The sequence below is a fragment of the Syngnathus typhle genome, linkage group LG21 (genome assembly GCF_033458585.1).
Source record: "Syngnathus typhle isolate RoL2023-S1 ecotype Sweden linkage group LG21, RoL_Styp_1.0, whole genome shotgun sequence".
NCBI classification, from domain to species: Eukaryota; Metazoa; Chordata; class Actinopteri; order Syngnathiformes; family Syngnathidae; genus Syngnathus; species Syngnathus typhle.
In genome coordinates this window covers 3,072,462-3,095,733 of record NC_083758.1, presented here as the reverse complement: position 1 = coordinate 3,095,733, position 23,272 = coordinate 3,072,462, and the positions used below count along the sequence as shown (strand labels likewise).

Sequence of the window (23,272 nt, the reverse complement as noted above, 5' to 3'; positions counted from 1 at the left end):
GAATAGCGCGTCCACCTGCTGAGGATCACTGAAGAGCAATGACAGAACACTCAGGATGGATGGACGGACAAACAGACAGATAGCTAGCTCATCCTCCTTGTATTTGCTGATCCCCCCTTTATTATTTCAGCCTCATTTGCATAAACAAGAAGCAAAAATGTGTCAACAATGTTTGTTGCAGTAACCGAGGTTCATCATGACTTATTCTTCCGCTTTCTTCCCCCCTGCGGCGGCGATGTCAGAGTAGGTCATATATCAGGCCTGGGGCCGTGCCAGCATTCTTGGTGGACCAGACTTTATCTCGCCTGTTCGCTGGCTCATATAAAGGGGCCCATTGTCCAAAGGGGTCCATTGTTGCAGACCCTTCATCACAGAGCACTACTCAGACACTCCAGGAAAGGTAATGACATATATTTAGAAATATGTGTGACTGAGACTAATTTTTAAAAACATATCTTTATAAATATGTGTGACTGATGCTATATGTAAAAGATGTCCAATCTTTTTTTTTTTATTAAAAAAAGATGGAAGGAAGCGGCGCTATCGTTAACTTCTTTATGAAACATGCACGATTTAAAACCGATTTAATATCTCCCTTCAGTCCCTCATTTGTTCACCACTCCACATTAAAGTAAAACTAAGCGTGGTTGCTTCATACTTAATCATATTTTTTTTTGCAGATGCAGAGCAGAACAGCGATCAACGCCAAGTGGGATAAGGTGAGTGAAGATTCACACACCGCTAATCTGTTAAGAAAAAAAGGGGTCACGCCGTCCTTGTTACGAACATACGCCTAAATAACCGGCTTGAGCTAATCTGCCCCCCGTTGTTATCAGCATCCATGTGAGCTATTAATATAACTTTTATCTTTTCACATGCCACTCGACTGGCGGTTTACCCATATATGACATGCACTGCTGTCGGAGGTTAGGGAGAAGTAAAAGCAACAGCAAGTAATTCAAGTGTTACATTTGGTCTACACTATCAGAATTATGGGGGGAAAAAACTGTTATATTTAAGGTTTTTTTTTGTTTACATGCATGTCCATCAGAAGGCTACGAATGTGACCATTCTACTGTCCCATTTTTGACATAAAATAGCTTTTGTATTAATTTACTTTATTGTAATTATTAAGATTATTCTATATTTATTCTTGACTGGATTGTGTGTATTTTTTAGCCAAGTCAAGTCAAGTTTATTTGTATAGCCCTAAATCACAAGCAGTCTCAAAGGGCTAAATCGTGAACCATAACCTCAGCCCAAATTATTTGGATTTGTTATTTTTTAGTTATTGACTTTATTTCCAACATTTAATTTAAATATCTATTTTAAGATTTTTTTTAACTGAAAGAAAACTACAAAAATAACCATCTTTTTTTTGGTCAGTTTATTTGTGTATTTTTTTACTTGTTAAATTACTTTTTATGAGCATTTTTGCAATGCTGCTTTAATATCATTCATTTGATGGTTTTTAATATTCATTTAAATAATTACTAATGATTATTATACAAATTACATTTCGTTCATACATCAGATTAATTAAAAAAATATTTACTGTTACTATTTATTTCTTGTGTATATTGGTTTCTGTATTTTGTTAAATTTTTGTATAAAAATAAAATTACACTGACAAAATATCTTTTCGCTGCAGCCGAAGTCAAAGATCACGGCTTCCCGCAAGCTTTCCTTAAAGGTGAGTCACTCACCATAGACAGCATCAGGATTTTTTTGATTGACACGCCCCTTTCGTCCAATCAGATGCTCCTCCTGACGAGAGCCTGCGAGGATCTGGAGAACGAGAGGCAGGAACGAGAAGAGGAGAAAGTGCACTACCTGGAGGAGAAGCTGCCTCCTCTGCAACTGTCTGGGTTGTCACTGGACGAGCTGCAGGTTTGGCGGATGAGACTAATAATTTAATTATAAAATATTAAATATTTAAGTAATTTTTAGAACCATTTTGAAATACCTTCACCTCCTCAGGAACTGTGCAAGGAGCTGCACTCCAAGGTCGACGTGGTGGACGAGGAGAGATACGACTGTGAATACAAAGTCAACAAACACAACACTGACGTGAGATTTTTGCAGTATTTTTCGACATTAAAAATTCCACTTAAGTTTCTGTATTCAACTTAATAAAAAAAAAAAAAGAACATACAATATATGCAGTAAAATATTATATATATTTTTGGGATTGGGGAGTAATCGTAATTTACAATGAACAAAATGGGCAAGAGTCATGTTCTACTTTTAAAAAGAAAAATATACTTTTCCTGTCAATAACATCGTGTAGATACGTGAGCTGAAACTGAAGGTGCAGGATCTCGGCGGTAAATTCAAAAAGCCCGCCCTGAGGAAGGTGAGGGTGTCTGCCGATGAGATGATGAGAGCCCTACTGGGATCCAAGCACAAAGGTTCCATGGATCTCCGTGCCAACCTCAAGTCGGTCAAGAAGGAGGATGTCAAACTTGACAAGGTACGACCCCCCGACCCCCAATGAGCCCTTACGGCCTTACATTGCGGCTCGCTCTCTGCCTCGACCAGGTGCTCACGAGTGAAGTGGGCGACTGGCGTAAGAACGTGGAGGCCATGTCGGGTATGGAGGGCCGCAAAAAGATGTTTGACACAGGCAGCGCTGCGCAGTGAGGATGATTCCAACGTCGGGGTCCTGACGTGGAAAATGTAGGAATTAGCTTTCATGTTTGACGGTATGTTTTGTATTGTTTATTGGCCGGTTAAAGGGGAGATAAATAATTAAATAATTTTTCCTCATTTGAAATGGCATTCATCATGTTTTATACCCTAAGTGGATGACACACATTTAGATTTCAAAAATGTTTTTTTGTCTTTTTGTCAAAATACCAGAACACCAGCGACGTGTACCCGTACGACTTTGTGCTACCATGACAACCACGAGCAGCGCTAAGTGGCAGCCTGTATCATGTTGAATATTTATTTATTTATTTATTTATTTATTTATTTATTTATTTATTTATTTATTTATTTATTTATTTATTTATTTATTTATTTATTTATTTATTTATTTATTTATTTATTTATTCATCTAGCTAGCTATCTATTTATTTAATTATTATATTATAATATATAAATAGTGTAAATATGTCAATAATATAATAATTATTATTATATCATATCATTGAGGTAAAAAAAATTAGCTGCCTCCTTGACTACGTGTTACAACACCATCAAAAATCCTGCAGTATAAGGTCACACCTAATTTTTCTATTCTGTGAGGCCCCAGACAGATGGTGAACACCTGGGCTTTTTATTTTTAGCTGAATAACCTCTATATCATTTTGTCTTTGGACAGCACCACACATGACACACATTTACTCGTCTATGCACGGAATGGCTCGTCTGGCTTTTGTCCACGCAACCTTTTGTCATCCCAAGCAAGGCCACACCAGTAATAGCCTTTGGATATCTGCTTACACAAATGTATGAGGCATCTCAGCATTCACTTATAAAAGGACGGATGCGGACGCTCGCATCCATCTGCGGCCGATCTCCTGTCTGCCCTTGTATGACCCTGTTGCTAAGCCGTTGACAGTCTCGTCTATAAATAAACACAACCTTCACATGGAACAAATGCTCCAGGTGTGCAAAACACAAATGTTGACTTGTTGGAGGCTCATCCGGAGATGACGGACACATGCATGTGTGGCAGTGAGGCCCTTTATCCAAACCACTAGATGGTAGCAGACCACCACAGCACTTATATATGGACAGAAGAAAAAAAAATTGGCTGTAAAATGAAATTTGATATGTTTTTGTGTGGCACCCCCAGGAAAAGAAAACTTAGAATGTCTACAAAGAAAACCCAGATGCTAATCTTTTCATTCTAAACATCCACAACATCCAGCTCAGTGGCCTAGTGGTAGAGTATCTGCCCTGAGACTGGAAGGCTGTGGGTTCAAACCCAGGCCGGGTCATACCAAAGGGACCCATTGCCTCCCTGCTTGGCACTCAACATTAAGAGTTGGAATTGGGGGGTTAGATCACCAAATGATTCGCGAGCGCGGCACCGCTGCTGCTCCCCTCTCCCCCAGGGGATGGATCAAAATCACATAGGGATGGGTTAAATGCAGAGGACAAATTTCACCGCACCCAGATGAGTGTGTGACGATCATTGGGACTTTAACTTTAACTTTAACAACAAGTCATCTATTCACCGCAACACTGGAATTGGGGTGGTGGGCAGCTGGTGATTAGATCCCCCGTGACTGGACGCCTTGGGGTCTGTTTATGCATGAAATAATGTTGTGTATGCTGCGGCCTAGTACGCTGTTAAAATATCCTTGCAGCATGCTGAACGTTTTCTAACCTTGCAGGGTACAGGAGTCCATTTTTGGGCCAGATTTTGGACTCCAGTGTGGATTCTGATGCTATAATATCCCAAATAAAGATTTGCCCATGAAGACATTGACCTCATGGGGCTGATTTATGGTTTTACGCCGACTCATCAAAATTTCCTGCCACACGCAATGACAAATGTTCCAATCCTTGACAATTTAACGGCATCCATGTCTAGTAGGTAAACATGGAGTAAAATTTGAAATAGGAGATCGTTTCGGAAGGACACATGGAAATACAAAATGGCAGACTTCCTGTGGGCTTCCAGGCATGAGTTTTGGGGAATTTTATGTCTATATTTGTGTCTTTTCATGAAAGACTTGTCCGACAAATTTCATGGTGTCAATGAAAGCTGGCTTCAGGGGTTATGTTTTCAAAGGAATTAAATGGGGCATCCCCACCACCATCAGATGGCCTTAAAATTGTTTTTAATCACAAGTGGAAGGCTTCTTGTGTGTTTTCAACTATTAGTTCTTGAGGCTTTTTTATGGGTCTACTCATGATAGACATGTCTACCAAATTTCATGTCGTCAAGTGAAGCTGGATATGGGGGCTGAATTTTTAAAGAATTACAAGAGACACAGAAAAATCACCCAAAAATGGTGGCTTCAAGATAAAATGGCAGACTTTTTGTGTATTTTCCGGCATGACTTTTTTTTTGTGGGTCTACTCATGATAACTAGCTTTCAAAGAATATCATGGATGGGCCTCCAGTGCTATAATCTGGAGTGCGGGCGCGGCCTCTGCAAGAGAGAGAGTGGGTGACAACGATGATAGAGGTGTGGACAGAGTAGTTGTGGGGAGAGGTGAGTATGTAGATTGTGCTGCAGGAAGTCCCGTTGTGTGGGAGGACCAATCAAACCTGCAGTAGAACCTGTTTAGCTGGTTAGCAAGCCTTGGGCTCTCCACATGACGGGGGGTTTGTTTCTTGTAGCCCGTGATGCTATGCAGACCTTTCCACATTGTTGAGGGATCAGGATTGGCAGAGAGGTGTCTCTTCAGGTTCTCCCCGTAACACCTCCTGGCCTCCTGACCTCTCGGTTCAGTGTGTTTCTGGTCTGCTTGAACAGGTCGTGGTCGCCGCTCCTGTAGGCCTCCTCCTTAACTTTGCACAGCCTCCTGAGGTTCGGTGTAAACCAAGGTTTGTCGTTGTTGTACGTGCAGAAGGTCTTAGTCTCCACACACAGATCCTCACAAAAACTGATGTATGATGTGACAGTGTCAGTGAGTTCATGCAAGTCTGAAGTTGCAGCCTCGAAAACTCTCCAATCGGTGCAGTCAAAGCAGGCTTGGAGGTCCTGCCTTGACTCCACTTCCTCACAGTCCTCACCACAGGCTTAGAAGTTTTTAGTTTCTGCCTGTAGGCCGGGATCAGATGAACTAGACAGTGGTCCGAGAGTCCTAAAGCTCCACGAGCCGCAGAGTGGTATGCATCCTTGATCCCGGTGTAGCAGTGGTCCAGAGTCTGTGCCCCTCTGGTGGGACACGTTACGTGCTGTCTGTATCTGGGGAGTTTGTGTGCGAGGTTCGCCCTGTTAAGATCACCCAGAACAATGATTAGTGAATTTGGTAGAAGTTTCTCCATGTCTGTTACCTGGTCAGCCTGCATCTGCGTGGCTTCACTCGCACGTGCGTGTGGTGGAATGTAAACAGCCGCCATGACGATTGAGGAGAACTCCCGTGGTGAATAGAACGGCCGGCAGTTTATGAAAAGTGTGTCGAGGAGACGGCTGCAAAACTCTTTCAACACCATGACATCAGTACACCAACGTTCATTAATGTAGAAACAGAGACCACCTCCCTTTGATTTTCCGGAGAGCTCCGCGCTGCGGTCTGCACGAGTTAGCCGAAGCCCCGCTAGCTCCACGGCGTGGTGGGGGGTTCGTTCGCTGAGCCACGTTTCAACGTGAGTCTCGTGAGTTTTCAAAATGGCTGCCTCTAGTGGTAAAGAAAAATCACTAACCAAGCACAATTCCTTTACAGTACAGTACACAATTTACTAGACAATATTTAAATGTGATGTTTAGAAACAGTTTAATCAACGTAAATCTAAATTCTATGTCTATAATAGTACAATGACTTACAACAAAAGTTGCTTATGATGACTTGGCGACCTATTATTGTCTTAAATGAAAGATAGGGGTGTAAATCGCGGGTTTTGTCACGATACAATATCATATCGATACTAAGAATCACGATACGATATTTGCCGACATCTTAAAGCCTGCTGCGATTCATTCACGATATATCACGATATAGTGCTCCACGATCGATATATATATATTTTTAAATAGAAAATATAGAACAATATCCTGATTTATAGCAATTCATACGCAAAATCAACAAGGTACTGCAAACTCTTTATTTAGGAAATTACAAGAGTATTGTAGTATACAAAGTGCTTACTTTAACACTGAACTTTGATGTCGTGTTTTTTTTTTAAATGTGCGGCGAGATTTGTGGTGTTCCCTGAGTATTTGATCACCGCATGGCAGAATTTACAAACAGCACGTGTCTTGTCCGTTGAGCCATCTTTTCTTTGGAATCCAAAGTGCTTCCAAACAAAAGACTTTAAGCCTAAAGGGGAGCAAATGTGCTCGTCTTTTTGGACACTAGCCATAGCACCAGCCCAGGAGCCGCGTACTAGTTGTCGCCTCCCCTTTCACGTGCCTGCTCTGCTCACAACACAACAACGCCGGGCCCACTGCTCCCGGAAAAAGGAAGCAAGCAACAATGAACTGGATTTCAAAATAAAGTCACGTCTAATGTCCGAGGCCAAACACGGCAATATAAATCGATGTTTACGTTTAGCATCGATGCCAATAATTTGGAGAGCATTACATCGATTAATCGATGTGTATCGATGTATCGTTACACCCCTAATGAAAGATTAGTTGGGCTTTGTTTTTTTTACATTTCAAATTTTGTATTGCATGTGAAAGAAAATCCACAGGGATTACTACCGTGTATGATTGTTATTAAAATGCATTCATGCGAATGCAGAAATAAAAGAAATGGGTCAAATTGGTGAATCCCCCGCTCTTTCCCTGCGTGCCTACTCCGTGACGTCATTGGTCGCTCATGACCACTCCCCCTCACTCCACTGATGTCGACACTGCCCCCCCCTCTTTCCTTGCACATCCGAGAAAGAGCGAGACGACACAAACCCAGCGTCAGTCTCCCGGATCTGCCTCCTCCTCCTCCGTCGACGCAGCCAAAGGAGCGCGCCGGCACCGCGGCTGCACCTCCCTCCCCCCCGCCGCCAGTGATGGAGAGCCTGCTGGATAACCCCATGAAAGCCGTGCTGTACCTCAAGGAGCTCACCACCATCGTGCAGAACCAGCAGAGCCTCATCCAGACTCAGCGGCAGCGCATCGACGAGCTGGAGCGCAAGGTGGAGGACCTGATCGGCGAGAACCGACAGCTCCGGGATCCCCATCAGTACGTGCAGCATCAGCACCGCCACCACCACCCCGCTCCCCAACCCCAGCCGCAGCCGCAGCCGCCGGCTCCCCAGCCGCACGCCCACCCGCATCAACACCACAACAAAGCTGCGACCGGCCAGCATCAGCATCACCACCATCAGCATCGTCCCAGCTCCTCCCCTCCTCCCCCAGCTGCGACCCCCTCACCGGCGCAGCACCAGCACAACTCGCAGCATCTGCAGTTGGTGCCCGCTACTTTGCCACCCGGTCAGGCCAGCCCGGAGACCCCCGAGGAGGGCAAGAGGAGCCCTTGTTGCAAGTCACTGGTCCCGCAGACCCCCACCACCACGCTGTGCCGCTCCGTGGGATTGGCCAGGAAGGCTGAGTAAGTACAACACGTACACAGTGCATTTTCTATTCAGTATGTTTAATTATATTAACACTTCCTTGATATTCCAATGTCGGAACATTTTCACCTTAGATAGAAAATAGAAACTAATAAACATAAATGACAAACATGACAAGTCTTAATTCCAAAGGTCCAACCTGTATAGTAGAATTGGTCACACAGCTGTTCCCCAGTTTAATCAATAAACCCTTTTAATGGGTATTGATTTTTCAGACCATGGTTGGAATTTTATCTTTATTGCGGCAAGCTGAGTGAAATCTAAATGCCTTGCAGATATTATTCAGCATTTTTGTACTCATAATTAGCCAATATTGTCAGATGAATATTATGTATGGGCTTCATGTTGTCGCTGGGGCACGTCCCAATAGGATCAATACACTTTCGCATTTTTCACAAATCGATACTTTTGATCCATATTACTCTATTTCAAATGTTTGAATATTAACTGTCATGAACTCTTGACCTGTAAAAAGTGTAAAATTCCGCCTCTTAGTTACTCTGCGGGAGCCATGCAGCATTATGTCGCCTAAAAATTGAAAGATTTTTTTGATGAGTTTTGAGTACGCCTGATTAGTATTTTTTTTACTGCAATGTTTCAGTTGAGAAGCTGACATTTTTGAGTTTCAGAAAAATGATAGAATGAGGTAGTAAAAGGCTTGATAGGGATGACTAAATTAAAAAGATTTGGTGCGTTAAAATTAAAAAAAAACATTTAAACATGTTTTAATATATGATGGCAACGTATGAGCACTAGTATGGCGTCAAATCCACGTCAGAGCCCGTTTGCATGCCGTTGCACACTCAAGGTCACAGACTCGGCCGCTGAGCTCCATCTGCTCCCCTCGGCTACATTGTTTGATAATCCTGATTGAATCACAAAGATTTGATTTTGCAAATGTATACTGTCAAAAACAACACGAGGGAAAATGAAGGGAAGACTTTAAACTAGAACGAGGATGAGAATTGACAAGAGAGATAATGGTGGTTGAACTTGAGATGACATCACAGGGAACCTGGGTGACGTCTGATGGGCCAAGCGGGATGTAAACAAAAGGGTTACCCCGGCAACCAGAATGGGGATGACTTTGAGAGGCTGCATTTGGGAGATCACTCGAATGTGTCACGGAGATCCATTGGATTTTTTGACAGACGCCTCAGCCTGACATCAATCCTCAGGACGGTGCTGGATTCGGCTCATCAACTGGATTTTTTCCCCCCTTTCTCATTTGCCTGATTAAAAACAAAAGAAGCAGAGGGAGAGTAATCTATTTGCCAGGCGGTAAATGAAAAATGAAACGCTGGCTCACGTCACACACCTTCCTCATCTCACGCTTTGATAAAGGCAAATCGCAAGGGAATACAACGCCGCCTTGAATACGTTTCAGCCTCTCCATAAAATCTAACAAAAAAATATTGTGTACTTCAAAAAGGAAAATAACACTCGATAATTTTCTAATTAATAAGCAAACATTCCATAATTATGAAAGCGATGTCAGTAGAAGATCAAACAAACTCAAACGTGGCCACTGGGGGGCAGCGTATTACATATGGAAGAATTTTACAACTAAAGTGCTGCAGTGATATTGTTTTTTGCAGAGGATAAAGAATATATGTATTATATTAGCTGGCTACATGGTAGTTTTTAAATATCAATTGGTGTCGGTTAGCCTCCCTATTCAGTTTCCCATTGAGTATTAGCATTAAGCTAACGGATTTATGCAGTTTTTAAATAAATAACTATATGCCGTTTTTTTCCATGTATAATGCGCAAAATGTAACTAATGTATTGTCCTAAAATCTGGGGTGCGCATTATACATGGGTACAAAAAAAAAAAATATATATATATATATACCGTTTTTTTCCGTGTATAGTGCGCCCCCATGTATAGTACGCACCCCTAAAAATGGCATGCTGATGCTGGAAAAAAGCTTGTACCCATGTATAATACGCACCGAATTTTTATGAATTTTTTTTTTTTTTTTTTTAAGTCCCAATGATCGTCACACACGCAGGGAGGCAATGGGTCCCATTTTTATAGTCTTTGGTATAGTCTTAACTAGGCTGGATGTAATTTTTTTTGTTGGCGTTGATTTCTCCGACTGCCCGTAAACGCACCACCGCGCTCCGTGCGCATGGAGCGTGTTTGAAGTGAACAGCAGAGAAGAAAGGAACAAGGCAAAGTGTTGTGAAATAAAATATTACCTGTAATACGGATTTAGGTAGAGAACTGAACTCTCGCTCTTTATATAGCTGACGTGTCTTGCTCATCCGTTCTGCACATCTGTAATGGCGGCCTCCGTATGATATCCGGTTTGCGTGTGTGCGAGAGCGAGAGAGAGCGAGAGAGAGAGCGTGCGAGAGAACGCTCAACCGTAGCGCGCCGCCGACCGCCCAACTGCACCGGGCTGGCCGATTATTGTGACAGAGCCGTCGCTGAAATTTAGAAGATATTTTTAAAGTCCTGATGTACTTTCTAAAATTTAAGTGGACCTCAGTGCGCACTGCGCAGGGAGCTTAATTTGGTGCAGCGCGCCGGGCGCTCACTGTGGCATTGCTTAAAGAGCGCCTTTGTGTTTTAGGATGAACAGCAGAGACCAAAGGAACAAGGCAAAGTGTTGTGAAATAAAATATTACCTGTAATACGCATTTTGTTATTTGCTGATTGAAACTGCTAATTAAACTGTGAATTGAAACTAATAGGAAGAAAACAACTCTCGCTCTTTATATAGCTGACGTGTCTTGCGCATCCGTTCTGTGCATTTTATTTCACAACACTTTGCCTTTCTTCTCTGCTGTTCACTTCAAACACGCTCCATGCGACCGCAATGCTCTCGTATCAGACGCTTGCTCGATCACCTGCTCGTTTGCTGTCCCGTGCGCGCACGAAGCGCGGTGGTGCGTTTACGGGCAGTCGGAGAAATCAACGCCAACAAAAAAAATTACATCCAGCCTAGTTAAGACCATACCAAAGACTATAAAAATGGGACCCATTGCCTCCCTGCGTGTGTGACGATCATTGGGACTTAAAAAAAAAAAAATTAAAAAAAAAAATTTTAAAAAAAAAAAATTTTTTTTTTTTTTTTTTTTGTACCCATGTATAATGCGCACCCCGGATTTTAGGACAATAAATTAGTAAAATTTTGCGCACTATACACGGAAAAAAACGGTATATGTATATATATATATATATATTTTTTTAAAAATCCGGATATGATACGGAGGCCGCCATTACAGATGCGCTTTTTTCTCTGCTGTTCACTTCAAACACGCTCCATACGAACACAATGCTCTCGTATCAGACGCTTGCTCGATCACTTGCTCGTTTGCTGTCACAATGTACCCTACACAAATCCGAAAAAAATTTTCGCTATCGAGTTTGCTAGCGCATGCGCAGTGATACTGACCGGCAGAATAACATCCGGTTCTTCCCAAAGATGATCTTTTTTCTGAAATAATTTTACGTTTATGGACTTAAGTAGGAGTCAAAATTTGGGTGCGTATTATACATGGGTACAAGCTTTTTTCCAGCATCAACATGCCATTTTTAGGGTGCGTATTATACGTGGGGGCGCATTATACATGGAAAAAAACGGTAATAGTTTGACAGTAAACTTCAACTAGGGGAAGCATTAAAAATAATTATTCAGACAGTCTTTAGGGGAAGAAGAAGTATGAGGAATCTTGACATTGCTATAGGTGCCCACCGTTTCCTTGCTAGCATGTCATCTCGCAGGCCCCTCGCCGATTTCCTCGAGGACCAAAGTGGAAATGTACGTGCGTGGCAATTAGAGGCAGCCGAAACAACGGCGCATAGTGCATACTGAGCGGCCCCACTGAGTTCCTGCTGCTGCATCATGCTGGTTCCTCTTGTTCCGAGAAGCTTTGCCCGTCGGTTTTGATCAAGAACGGTTTGTCAGTCATAGAGTTGCTCATGGGGTCTTTTGGTACCAAGTAGTAATGTCAAACGTTCATTTTTTGCAAAACTCTGCTTATATCTGAGTGTTCCCTTTCGTCCGCTTGCTGGTCACGACTCGGCACCACTAGGATCTAAATCACATTTGGGTGCTTTTAAATGACTTCATTTCTCAGGAGTGTGGATGGAGCTGCCGGCGGGATGTGAGCAAGTTGAGCAAAGACATTCCCTTGTCAGCAGTGCGGCTCTATTCGTGAAACGTCCAGAAGAGCTGAAATGTAGTCCGGCGTGAGTCACCGTCGTCAGTTTCAGTAAATGTGGGCCTTTTCTGAAACACTGGCGGAGATAAGATTTCTTTCTTTCTTTTATGTGCGTGTGTGTGGGGGGCAAAAATATCTCAAAGGTTCTGCAAACCCTCCTATTTGTTTTAGAACCCCCCAATAAAATCTGTAAAAAAAAACATCTACCTCTTGTACTGAGGCATTCAAAACAGGCACAGAGTGTCCAATGGACTCCTGTATCGGAGTTGATTTTTTTTTTTATCGGATTCTACACAACTAAAAAAAAAAAAAGAAAGGATGCAACTAATTATCTTGGTGGAGTAATCAATCACTCTCCTTATGACCATTTGCCTCTGCTACAGTGCAAAGGCTGTGCTAGCCATCCTTTATAATCTACACATAGATAAATAATCCCCAAGCGGGGGAGAATTGCATTCCCCTAACTTCACAGCAATAAATCAGTGCCAATCCGCGGACGGCAAATGAACTCCAGGAAAGAGTCCGCACCATTCCCAGAGCTCCCCACTCTCTATTTTTTTTTTCATATGTCAGTTCTGCTTCTCTTTGCGATTAAAAAAGGCTTTTAAGTTTTTATTTTCCTGTGAGAGAGGAGTTGGGAGTTGTTGAGGAGAGTAAAAACTTGAGGATGCTTATGGGTGTTGTTGATGTTGAGGGTGATGACATTCCATGCAGTGATTTTTTTTTTTTAAACTTGATGAAAACAAAAAATATTTAAAAAAATGTTTTTTTGTTATTCAGGACTAAAATTGTAGCGATAAAGGCACTGATTTGACCTTAAACAGGTGAATAGTGCGTTGATTTATTGTTAATGCCTTATGTCAATATTTCAAAGTATTTACGAATTGCTAAGCACCAATAAACCTCGGGACAAGTTTTATTTACCTTTGCTGTGATTTAAATAACAGCCTATAAACATTTTCGCTTAATCGACATGAGAAGATTATATAGCTGTGTCATCACAAAGTTGTATATGTTAAAAAATATTATAGTTTTAGTTTTGGCCATGAGTCCAAACATTTTATTTTATTAATTGATAGTGCGTCGTTTGATTGGTGACGCCTGCCTTGTAACCCGGAAGTAGAAAGTGCGGCCCGGTAAACAAACAATCATTTTCAGGTATTTTCTCTTATTTGAGCACTTCTAAAGCCTGTAACATTCGTTGTTTATCGTTGTTTTAGTTTAATATAATTGCGTAAGATATATTTCTACATTGAAACAGGTTTTATTTGAATAATTCATCGCTATTTTACCAAGATGCTAGGAAGCTAACTCACAGTCATGCTAATTAAAACGTCAATTAAAACTAATTCCCCAGCTCTATGCTTTTAGATTTTATGTGATCTCACCTCCCCTTTTTAGATGAATATTAAAGTACAAAAAAGTGTGAGTCAAAACTGAGCTTTATCACTTCCTATATTGGGCCTCAGTAAAGTGTCCTCTGTCTAGTGACTGCCAACCTTGAACACTTTTCTTTTTTTTTTGTTTTTTTTTTGTGTAGGACAAAAGCCACACTTTTGAGCATGTTCTTGCTCTGTCCATCAAGCTAAGTCTCCCAAGAGTGATGCATTGACGCAAACCTTTCAAGCAGTCTTTTTTAAGATGTCTCTATTTATATGTGCCTGTGTGTGTGTGTGTGTGTGCGTGTGTGTGCGTGTGTTTGTGTTGGCTTTTAGGATGGATTTAGAGATGTCTTTGGAAGGTTGCCGCAATCGCTCGACACACACAGCTGCCCCAACGTCATGTATTTCTCTCCCTTTCTGCCAAAATTGAAAGTGAATACTTTTGGCGCAATCTTCATTGATAAGGCAAAGTCCTTTTATCCAGATTGCCATTAGTGGAATTGATAAATGAAGCAAGCTGAAATGACGAGTTATAACCGAGCTAATTGCCTTTCAGCGGTCGTGCTGGCATAAACATGGCGCTAAATATTACTCACATCATGCTTCTTCTATTTTGTGTCACCGTTTAGGAGTGTCATGAGCGGAGAAAACGGTGGTTATTGACACAGCGATGAGCCGCACGCAAACACTTTAGTTACGGAAGGTTAAAGCAACACAATGGGAGCGCAGTATACAGATTAGACCCCCCCACTCCCCATGTCCTCCCTCCTCTTTCTGCAAACATGACTCGGTTTAGAGATTTCGGCGCCCAGGCGGTATTAGCCAGTTTTGGCCGGCAGGGGAGACGAGAAGGGCCAGGCAGCGGGGTCGCGCTAGTTCAATTTAATCTCGGGAAGGCTGCATTGATCAAGGGAGTGTGTGTGTGTGTTTGTGTGTGTATGAGTGAGTGAAAATCGAGACAAGTGTGTCTTCACATGATAAATATGTAAAGGAAATGTCAGAAGATGAAATGTTTTTGTTGTTTGTACAGTGGATCCTCTAAAAGTGAAAACAAGCTTGAAATAATAAGAAATAATGGGACATTTCTCCTTGGATTGACTTTAAAAAATATTACACACACGCACGCACGCACGCACACACACACACAGACGCACACACACAAACTACTAGATGCATATACAGGACTGTCTCAGAAAATTAGAATATTGTGATAAAGTTCTTTATTTTCTGTAATGCAATTCAAAAAACAAAAATGTCATACATTCTGGATTCATTACAAATCAACTGAAATATTGCAGGCCTTTTATTCTTTTAATATTGCTGATTATGACTTACAGCTTAAGAAAACTCAAAAATCCTATCTAAAAGAAATTTGAATATTTCCTCAGACCAAGTAAAATAAAAAGATTTAAAAGAGCAAAACAAAATCAAACATTTGAAAATGTCCATTAATGCACTTAGTACTTGGTTGGGAATCCTTTTGCACGGATTACTGCAACCAATGCGGCGTGGCATGGAGGCAATCAGCCTGTGGCATTGCTGAGGTGTTATGGATGCCCAGGATGCTTCAATAACGGCCTTTAGCTCATTTGCATTGTTGGGTCACAATATTCTAATTTTCTGAGACAGTCCTGTATACACTCACCAGACCAGGCCATACACACTCAATACTAATTAATTCACACAATTCAGAAATTCACTATTCAAAATTGTTCGTTGTGTATGTAGACATCAAGAACCTACGTATAATTTAATATTACTAAACAAGGACAATAAATCCAGACTGAAACTGTTTGTGAGGTGAAGGATGTCACTGCTGTTCTACTGCTGGCAGCCATTTTGATTTATCTTGGATTGACGTGACATAACGTCCCAGTATCTCATCGGGTAATTTTGTTGTTGTTGGTTTTTTTATCGCTGTGAAAACTCTTTGTCTATCTCCATGGCGACGCCATCCCGTTTGCCTCCTCTGAATCCTGCTTTCTACCCTTCTTTGTTTACCCAGCAACCAAACGGTTCTCCATCAGTTCTGCTGCCCGGCCCCGGAGGCTCCCGAGGGGGAGACATCGTCCGCCTGTGTCCCCAGGTAAGACCGTTGTGTGGCATTTGCGCCACCAAGATTAGAAAAATAAAGTTACCACGCTTTGACACAAATGACCCCTGTAGTCCTTTGAAGTGGTTTGTAAACGCTGGAATCCTTTTCAGCTTCTGGCTTGAATTCTAACGATTTAGCCTTCTCAAGACTTAATGGTAATTTGTTACTTTTAGATGGCCAGATGGCTTTTCAGCGAGCGCGCCAATCAAAAAATTCGATTCGTTCTCGACTATCATCTGTTTTTCTGATTTTAGTGTCTCAGGGTTTTTTTTAAGCGAAAGAGCATCGATAGCAATTAAGCCTTGGGCACCAAAATGCTTTTTTTTTTCTTTTTATCTGCCTTGTCAGAGATAGCAGATACACTAATGGTGACGAATCACATTGGGGCTAAACCACAAACCCAAAACAATATAAACCACTTATGGAACTTGCAAACCACGTCAAAGCAGGACTTCCCAGGGGGCGGACAAGTCCTTTTTTGTTGTTTTTTGATCACATCTTATCCCCCCCCCCCCTTTCTTCCAAATGCTGTTTTATTGTTGATTTCTGCTTTGTTGTCCGTGATTTCACGCGGCATCACATCCACCGCCCACCCCCGCTCCTTCACACAAAGCGCCACACCTCATCTTGTTCATCACCGTCCATGCTCACACCATGCGGACCTTTGTCTGTCCAATGTGGTCGCATTGAGTGTCCGATTTATTTATTTATGTATTTATTTATTTCCAACCACCAAAATTGTATTTGTGCAAGGGCGGGGGGGTGTTGATGTGTGTGTTGTTTGTAGGGGGTCTTCATGCTGGAACGTGGTGAGCACATGTAATGCATCCGTGTTCATGTGAAGGCACAAGGAAAAAAAAAAAGATGTTGCATGCTTTTCGCTTGGCAGTGGTTAGAATGTAGTAGCGCCTTGTCTTATGTGTGTGTGTGCGTCAGTGTGTGACCTGTACACCATCAGGCATATTTTACATACCAGGATGATGCGAGAGACAACTTTGATGTAAAATGTTCAATGTTTTCAACTCTCATAGATATCATACGTTCATAGATTATTTTAAAAACAAAAACAAACAGACACCTGAGTGACAACGGGCAATGACATCATAGCAATTTGAAACGACAGTATTTTTTTTCTGTCTGTGATCTTCTTGCATGCATGTTTCCTACAAGGAGAAATGTAGATAACAAAAATTCCCATAAAAATACCCCAAATGATCAATTATTAGTTATTATCAATTATCTGGGGTTGCACCGGGTAGGTCCAAGCATATTTTGGTGGGGGCAGTGCTCCCGCGGCCCACCCTCGAACTGCGCCAGTGATCTAAGTCCGTGTCATACACAATTTATGGTTCTATTTAAATTGAAACAATTAATTGCTAAATTAAGTAACTTGATTACAAAAAAAATTCCAACGCCTTCATCACTCACTCGCTTAGCCCCACCTCCAAAAACCACGCGAGCTGAAAGTCACACAAATTGTAGTGCTGGACGGAGCTTAATGGCCCCAAGTAGACATAATACATGTTCCTCACTTATTCTTGTTTTGTAAAAAAAAAAATTAATAATTTTTATTTGATTACTCCATTAATTGATTTGAATAACATTCAATAATGATAGCCTTCGCCCTAAGATTCCATAAGATGGTAGTGGGTTGAAAGCAGCAATACAATTAAAGCTAAAGGACATGACCTTCAAAAATTGTCCGGTAATCCATGTGGACAAAAATATTGGGACACGGAGAGAAGTGGGACCAATGGGGTTGTCTTTGGGTTTCCACTTAGCTCTCAGGTTTTTATTTTTACCTCGGCCAATCAGGAGCGAAGGTCATCTCCCTCAGGGGAGAGTCCGGTCAGCTGTTTAAAAATGGCCTCAGGGACCCACGTTGGCCTGAATTCGTCTTGAAATCCTCAACATTGAGTCACTTTTAATTCGATAGCTCATGAGTATCCTGAGGTTTGCCTGACCAACTGATCATAGGCGGCATGAAGGTGTTCATCACATCTGAGGGTTTCTCTCGCTTCTCCATTCGGCAGCTTATCTCTACGTTGTGAAGTGAGCCCAAAAAGGAAGCGGAAGAGGGAGTCGTGGGTTTTATTGCAGAAGAGATTTCATAGAAGCGCAACATTTTGATGACTTTGCTGCAGCATCAACCGCGCTCGTGCGTGCGTGCGTTGCATCCTCTGAATCAGCAGTTTTGACCTTTTTGCTGCTTCATATTTCAACTCGTGTACCGCTTTAAAGCAATTTTCATAGTTTGGGAGATTAAAAAAAAAACGATTGATTTTTGACACATCCTCACCACAGTTAAAACAAGTTGACTTTTATTTAAATGTCATCGTTATGTCATCGTTAAATATCACGTATGATTAAATGTTGTACTATCACAAATTACAATATAGTTGAAAGAAAGTTGACCTTTGACCTTCACAGATGAACTACTGTTGATTTCGACTAATTATACACTTCCCTAACCCATGCTAATCAGATCCATTCAATTCTCCCCAAGCACTGTTGAATTATACACACTATAATGCGTTAGCGCTATTATAATAGCTTTGCAAAAAATGCTTTAATAAAGCCAATTGCAGCTCAGGGGCTATTCCTCATGTCGCCATGCTGGAGAATAAACACGTCAGTCTTCTCTTCTGGGATGATATTTTGCACGCCGCATCACATAGACAACAGTTACGGCCGGAGCTGGAGCCAATGTCATTACATGGCGTCTTATTCGTCTCTCAGGGGCACTTAGAACAATTGTGCAGGCCCGTCGATACCTCAGCGACGCTACTGCGGGTACAATGTCCCCTCCCCCGAGTGTGAAGGTGAGTGTTTGTGTATGCAAGGGAGAAGAAAGCAACCACCTAAAAAGGTTTTGTTTAAATTGCCTGCAGAGCCACAATTACAGCGCTCTGAGGGTGCTAATTTGGCGAAGGCCTTGTGTCCCTAAACAGCCGAGCATTCTGGAGGCTTCACCGGCCCACCATCGCTCAGAACTTTGTGGGGGGCACGTGGGAGGCACAAGCCGTAAAACCAAATGTGGTGGCACGGAGACCTTCGTAAAGACTTACAAATCATCCGGATAGTCTCTTTATGCTCCCTGTTTGGTCAACTACAGCTGGGCCTGACGTCAGCAGGGTAGATTAGGGGAAAAAAGCGCCGACAAGGCATTACTGGGCTATAATGAATCGAGAAGCAGCACTTGGAGGAGGAGTGTGCCGTTTAGATCACAGAAATGAAGAGAAATAAAGCTGCCATGAGAAATCGAGTACCGTATTTTCCGCACTATAAGGCGCACCGGATTATAAGGCGCACCTTCAATGAATGGCCCATTTGAAAACTTTGTCCATATATAATGCGCACCGGATTATAAGGCGCACCTTCAATGAATGGCCCATTTTAAAACTTTGTCCATATATAAATCCATATATTTGGACACGCCTGCCGCAGTGGCTCAATATTGGTCCATATATAAGGCGCACCGGATTATAAGGCGCACTGTTGGCTTTTGAGAAAATTTGAGGTTTTCAGGTGTGCCTTATAGTGCGGAAAACACGGTAATTTGATTTCCCCCTCCCAAAAATAAAAATCAAAGCAGAATCCCTACTCCGAATTTTCAAATCAAATTTATCGAACTCATTCACTGCCATTTACGGCTTTAGACGTCAAAGATGTTAACTGAGCTGGCAGTGAATGCGTTTATGTAGAAGTAGAACATATTGTGGTCACGGGTAACAAACTGTAACCAAACAGAAATTTAATGAGCACATTAACAGTCAACAAACACTACACCCATATTAATTGACACCCTCTAAATCAAACACGCAAAGTCACAGATACTTCAGTTGAACTAAAAAAAAAAAAAACAGCTGCACCTCACATGCATGTTATTGTGTGTCGTTTTTTTTTCGATTAGTCAATGGAATAATTGGTAGAATACTCAATTCAATGATGTACATGAGGTGAACCTCGGGATAAAATATTAAGAACAGCTTTGCATTGTGATATGTAATTTCCTCATTATTCCAAAGATGTTTCTTCCTATTTTGTTTTTGAGTGTGTCATGCTTTTGACAACATAGCGCTAAACCGTCGAGCAGTTTTTTCTGTGCTGAGTCATGCTTGCAGCGTCACGCTCTCACTCCAGGTGTCGTCTCGCCTTTGGCTCTGCCTGTCACCCTAAATTATCTGTTAAAAAAAAAAAAACACCAGGGAAAAGAGTGGTAGAGGGAGGGAAAATGTGAAATGTTAAAAGAATGAAAATGAATATTAATAGGACTAGCACAATGGGGAAGACGCTTGTTTGTCGGAGCCGTCCCCATGCCGCCGTTGTTGAAGCACGCGTTAGCCGCGAGGTTTCACTCGCGAGATGGGAATACCGACCTTCAAGATGGGGATGACGGAGTTCGCAGGTGCACAAACAAAACAAAGCGTGAGCTTCCTGGTGTCGAATAAATCTTATTTCTGCCAGCTGATGCACGTACACGGCTGCGTTTTTTTGTGTTTTAGTCAACAAAAGTGAGAAAATGTGGCATGATTTAGAAACTCTTGTCATCTTTGATAGATTAAATACAAAAACACTGATTCACTGTCATTTTTTTATGCCGACTTTGCTAAAGAGTGTTATTTACGAGGCCACCCGAGTGAGTTATTGATCGGCTTGTCCATAACGGAGCCGTCATTTTATGATTAATGGCACGAGATGAGCCCTGCTGATTTTTGCACTTTCGGTGCTTTTCGAAGGATTACCTATGGCGATGGCTTTTCGGGAACGCAGTGTGCTGATTTTTGAACACGAGAGAGGTCGACGGCAGGTTAGATGACTCATCGATGGAATAAATGCTGTCAAAGGAAAAGTGTTAACCTTAAAATAGACAAGAGGCAGGACAAGCACTGGGGGAATAATCAGAGATACGATTGCTTCAAAACGTATCATCAACCTTATGCAACTGTGAATAGAAAGAACTGAATAGTAGCAAATCAAAAACCTAAACACTGGTGAAACGATTCGTCAACTAATCAATTTTCCAAGATTTTTTTCTTATTGCCTAATTAGACATTGTTAAAAAAATAATATCACTGGTCAACAGAAAATTTTAATCAGAGATGGCTTTATGTAGCACTAAGAATATTTTCAATACTGATTTTATGTTTTTTATTTTTTTGTAGCTCATCAAGATTTTGAGATTTTTTTGGGTTTTTTTGTTTTGAGTTTGACCAAAAAAAAAAAACCCTTGAGGGTTTGCGATACAGATTTTATAGCGCACTATGATCTTCTAGGACAATAAAAATATATTAAAATTATAATTATGAAACTTCTGAAACAGCGCTACCCTAATTCACTAAACAACTAATTCAGCTTGAGAAGTCATTTTTGCATCGCTGATGAAAAAAGAATTGTTGACCAGTGCATCAACATTTTTAACCATTTTTTGCGACAGCTGTTGTGGACCAAACCAATATCTGAAACCTAATTAATTCACATTTGTGCACTTTCTGTGCTGTAAATTTCAAATTATGTCTCCAATTTGTCATTGAATAAAAGGCTAAAAATGATTTTTTTTATTCCAATTTATTGACAAAATAATAAACCGATTTAAAAAAATCATTGTGGCTGTAGCACTAGACTACAGAGTAGCATGCTTGTCTTTTTTTTTTTTTCTCTGCTCATATGGAATGTTTTCTTGGCCTTGTGTTCTCCTCGTAATTATGCGAACAGATGTGACACGATAGCGAGAAAGCCCCCGCTCGGTAAACATGACAATTGTTCGGCAATTATGCACAAACAAGTGGTTGTTCGTCATGAGAACCTCTGTTCTCAACGTGCCATCTTTATACTTCTTGAGGGTTTAAATTGAGTTGACACAGGTCAAAAGATAAATTCAGCCCATAGGTTACCATCTCTGAGTATATGAGCAAAGAGATGCTTATTAATGTAGACGCTTTCCACTCTGCCTGATTCATTCTCAGTAAGGGGCAGGAGCTATTGTGCATAAGAGGGGGAGGGTCGGAAGAGATTTAATCAAAGTGACAAGACTCAAATTCAAAATATACCCAAACTCAGGTCGTGGAATAAAGGACAAAATGATTGTATTCCAAGTCAGGCGCATGGAGGACGGCACACTCGTCCATCTTCACCGCCGAGGGCTCGTCTCCGCCCTCGCCGGTCCGCTCTGACACCCCGAGGCGCTAAATCTTTCTACCTAGCGGCGGACGTTAAGAATTGGACAACGAGGCGGCTTGACAGCACCGGTGAAGAGAATATGGGGCCGAGTAAAGCTTCACTTTGTTATGACTCTCCAACCGAGGCGCATAAATATGCACACATGCTGCGCATCTTTGCTGAGGCTGCTTTCAATTTACATGCTCAATGATTCATTAGCCTCTGGACCATGTGAGCGGCTTTTTTTTTTTTTTTTTTAAATACCGTAATTTTCGGACTACAAGTTTTTTTCATAGTTTGGGTGGGGGGGCGACTTATACTCAGGAGCAACTTATATACATATATATGTTTTTTTTCTTCACTTTTTTGGGCATTTTATGGCTGGTGCGACTTATACTCCAGTGCGAGTTATAGTCCGAAAATTACGGTACATGCTTTATTTTTCCCGTGAGGAAAATTAGTAGTAGCAGTACTTACAACATATACACTAAGTGTGTTTGTAAATTTCCATTTAAGCAATGTATTGTTCCTTACCTTGAGATGACGCTTTGTTTTTATACGGTCTCTCCGCACATTTTCATCTCTGTCACATATGACAAAAAAAAATCACAGGCTATAATAACACCATAACAAGGCACTTAGGAAATGGCTGGGCTTCTTTTTAAAAGACTTCAAGTAGACGTAGCACGCTGCCTTTTTAAGACATCTTCAGACTCAACACCCCCCCCAACCACCCACCTCTACCGTGTCTATTTTTTGCTCACCTGCAGTTCTGTGAAGAAGCGACTATTTTACTATCCATTATTCATCCCACGTACATCTATTTTAGAAGGATCCCGCTAAAGCCCATTACAGATACTTTCTCCGCAAGCTAAAGCTCCGCCATGTGTGATGACACCGACAACGAGAGACGCAGATGGGTTATTGCAGATTTAGACTCATCTTTCCAAGGAGAAGTGGTCCAAAAGTTAAGCGTTGTGCCACTTTTTGCCGCCAGGTAGCCATCTTGTATCGTGATGTGCCAGCAGACCTGCAGCACTCACAGCATTCCGTGGGAGTCGTGTTCTGGCACCTCCACTGTGTCAAAATAGTGACATTTCAGCGTGAATTTCCAGTTTTAGGGGGAATTTGGGAGATAAATCCAGTAAGTAGGTCAGGTTTGAACCAGTGGGAAAAGACTGGGATGATATTATGGGATGGGGCAATTTTCTTATTGGCTGCAGGTCCAAATTGGGATTGTCCACTGCTGCGTGGGAA

The 23,272-nt window shown here is 41.7% G+C and overlaps 2 protein-coding genes across 2 annotated transcripts in view; both read left to right on the top strand.

The window, feature by feature from the left end:
* The first annotated feature begins 256 nt into the window (after positions 1-256).
* On the top strand, positions 257-2,776 carry LOC133145078 (troponin I, slow skeletal muscle-like). The gene is made up of 7 exons (XM_061268162.1): positions 257-400; positions 681-719; positions 1,652-1,693; positions 1,759-1,890; positions 1,981-2,070; positions 2,291-2,473; positions 2,542-2,776. The coding sequence occupies exons 2-7, from the start codon at positions 681-683 to the stop codon at positions 2,641-2,643; spliced, it is 588 nt and encodes a 195-aa protein (XP_061124146.1). The 5' UTR covers positions 257-400; the 3' UTR covers positions 2,644-2,776.
* A 4,752-nt stretch (positions 2,777-7,528) lies between these two features.
* iqsec3a (IQ motif and Sec7 domain ArfGEF 3a) overlaps positions 7,529-23,272 on the top strand; it is a 41,931-nt gene continuing 26,187 nt past the window's right edge. Inside the window, exons 1-2 of the mRNA XM_061268163.1 lie at positions 7,529-8,181; positions 15,767-15,847. Coding sequence (XP_061124147.1) covers positions 7,640-8,181; positions 15,767-15,847 — 623 coding nt within the window. The 5' untranslated portion in view covers positions 7,529-7,639. The remainder of the gene's footprint in view (positions 8,182-15,766; positions 15,848-23,272) is intronic.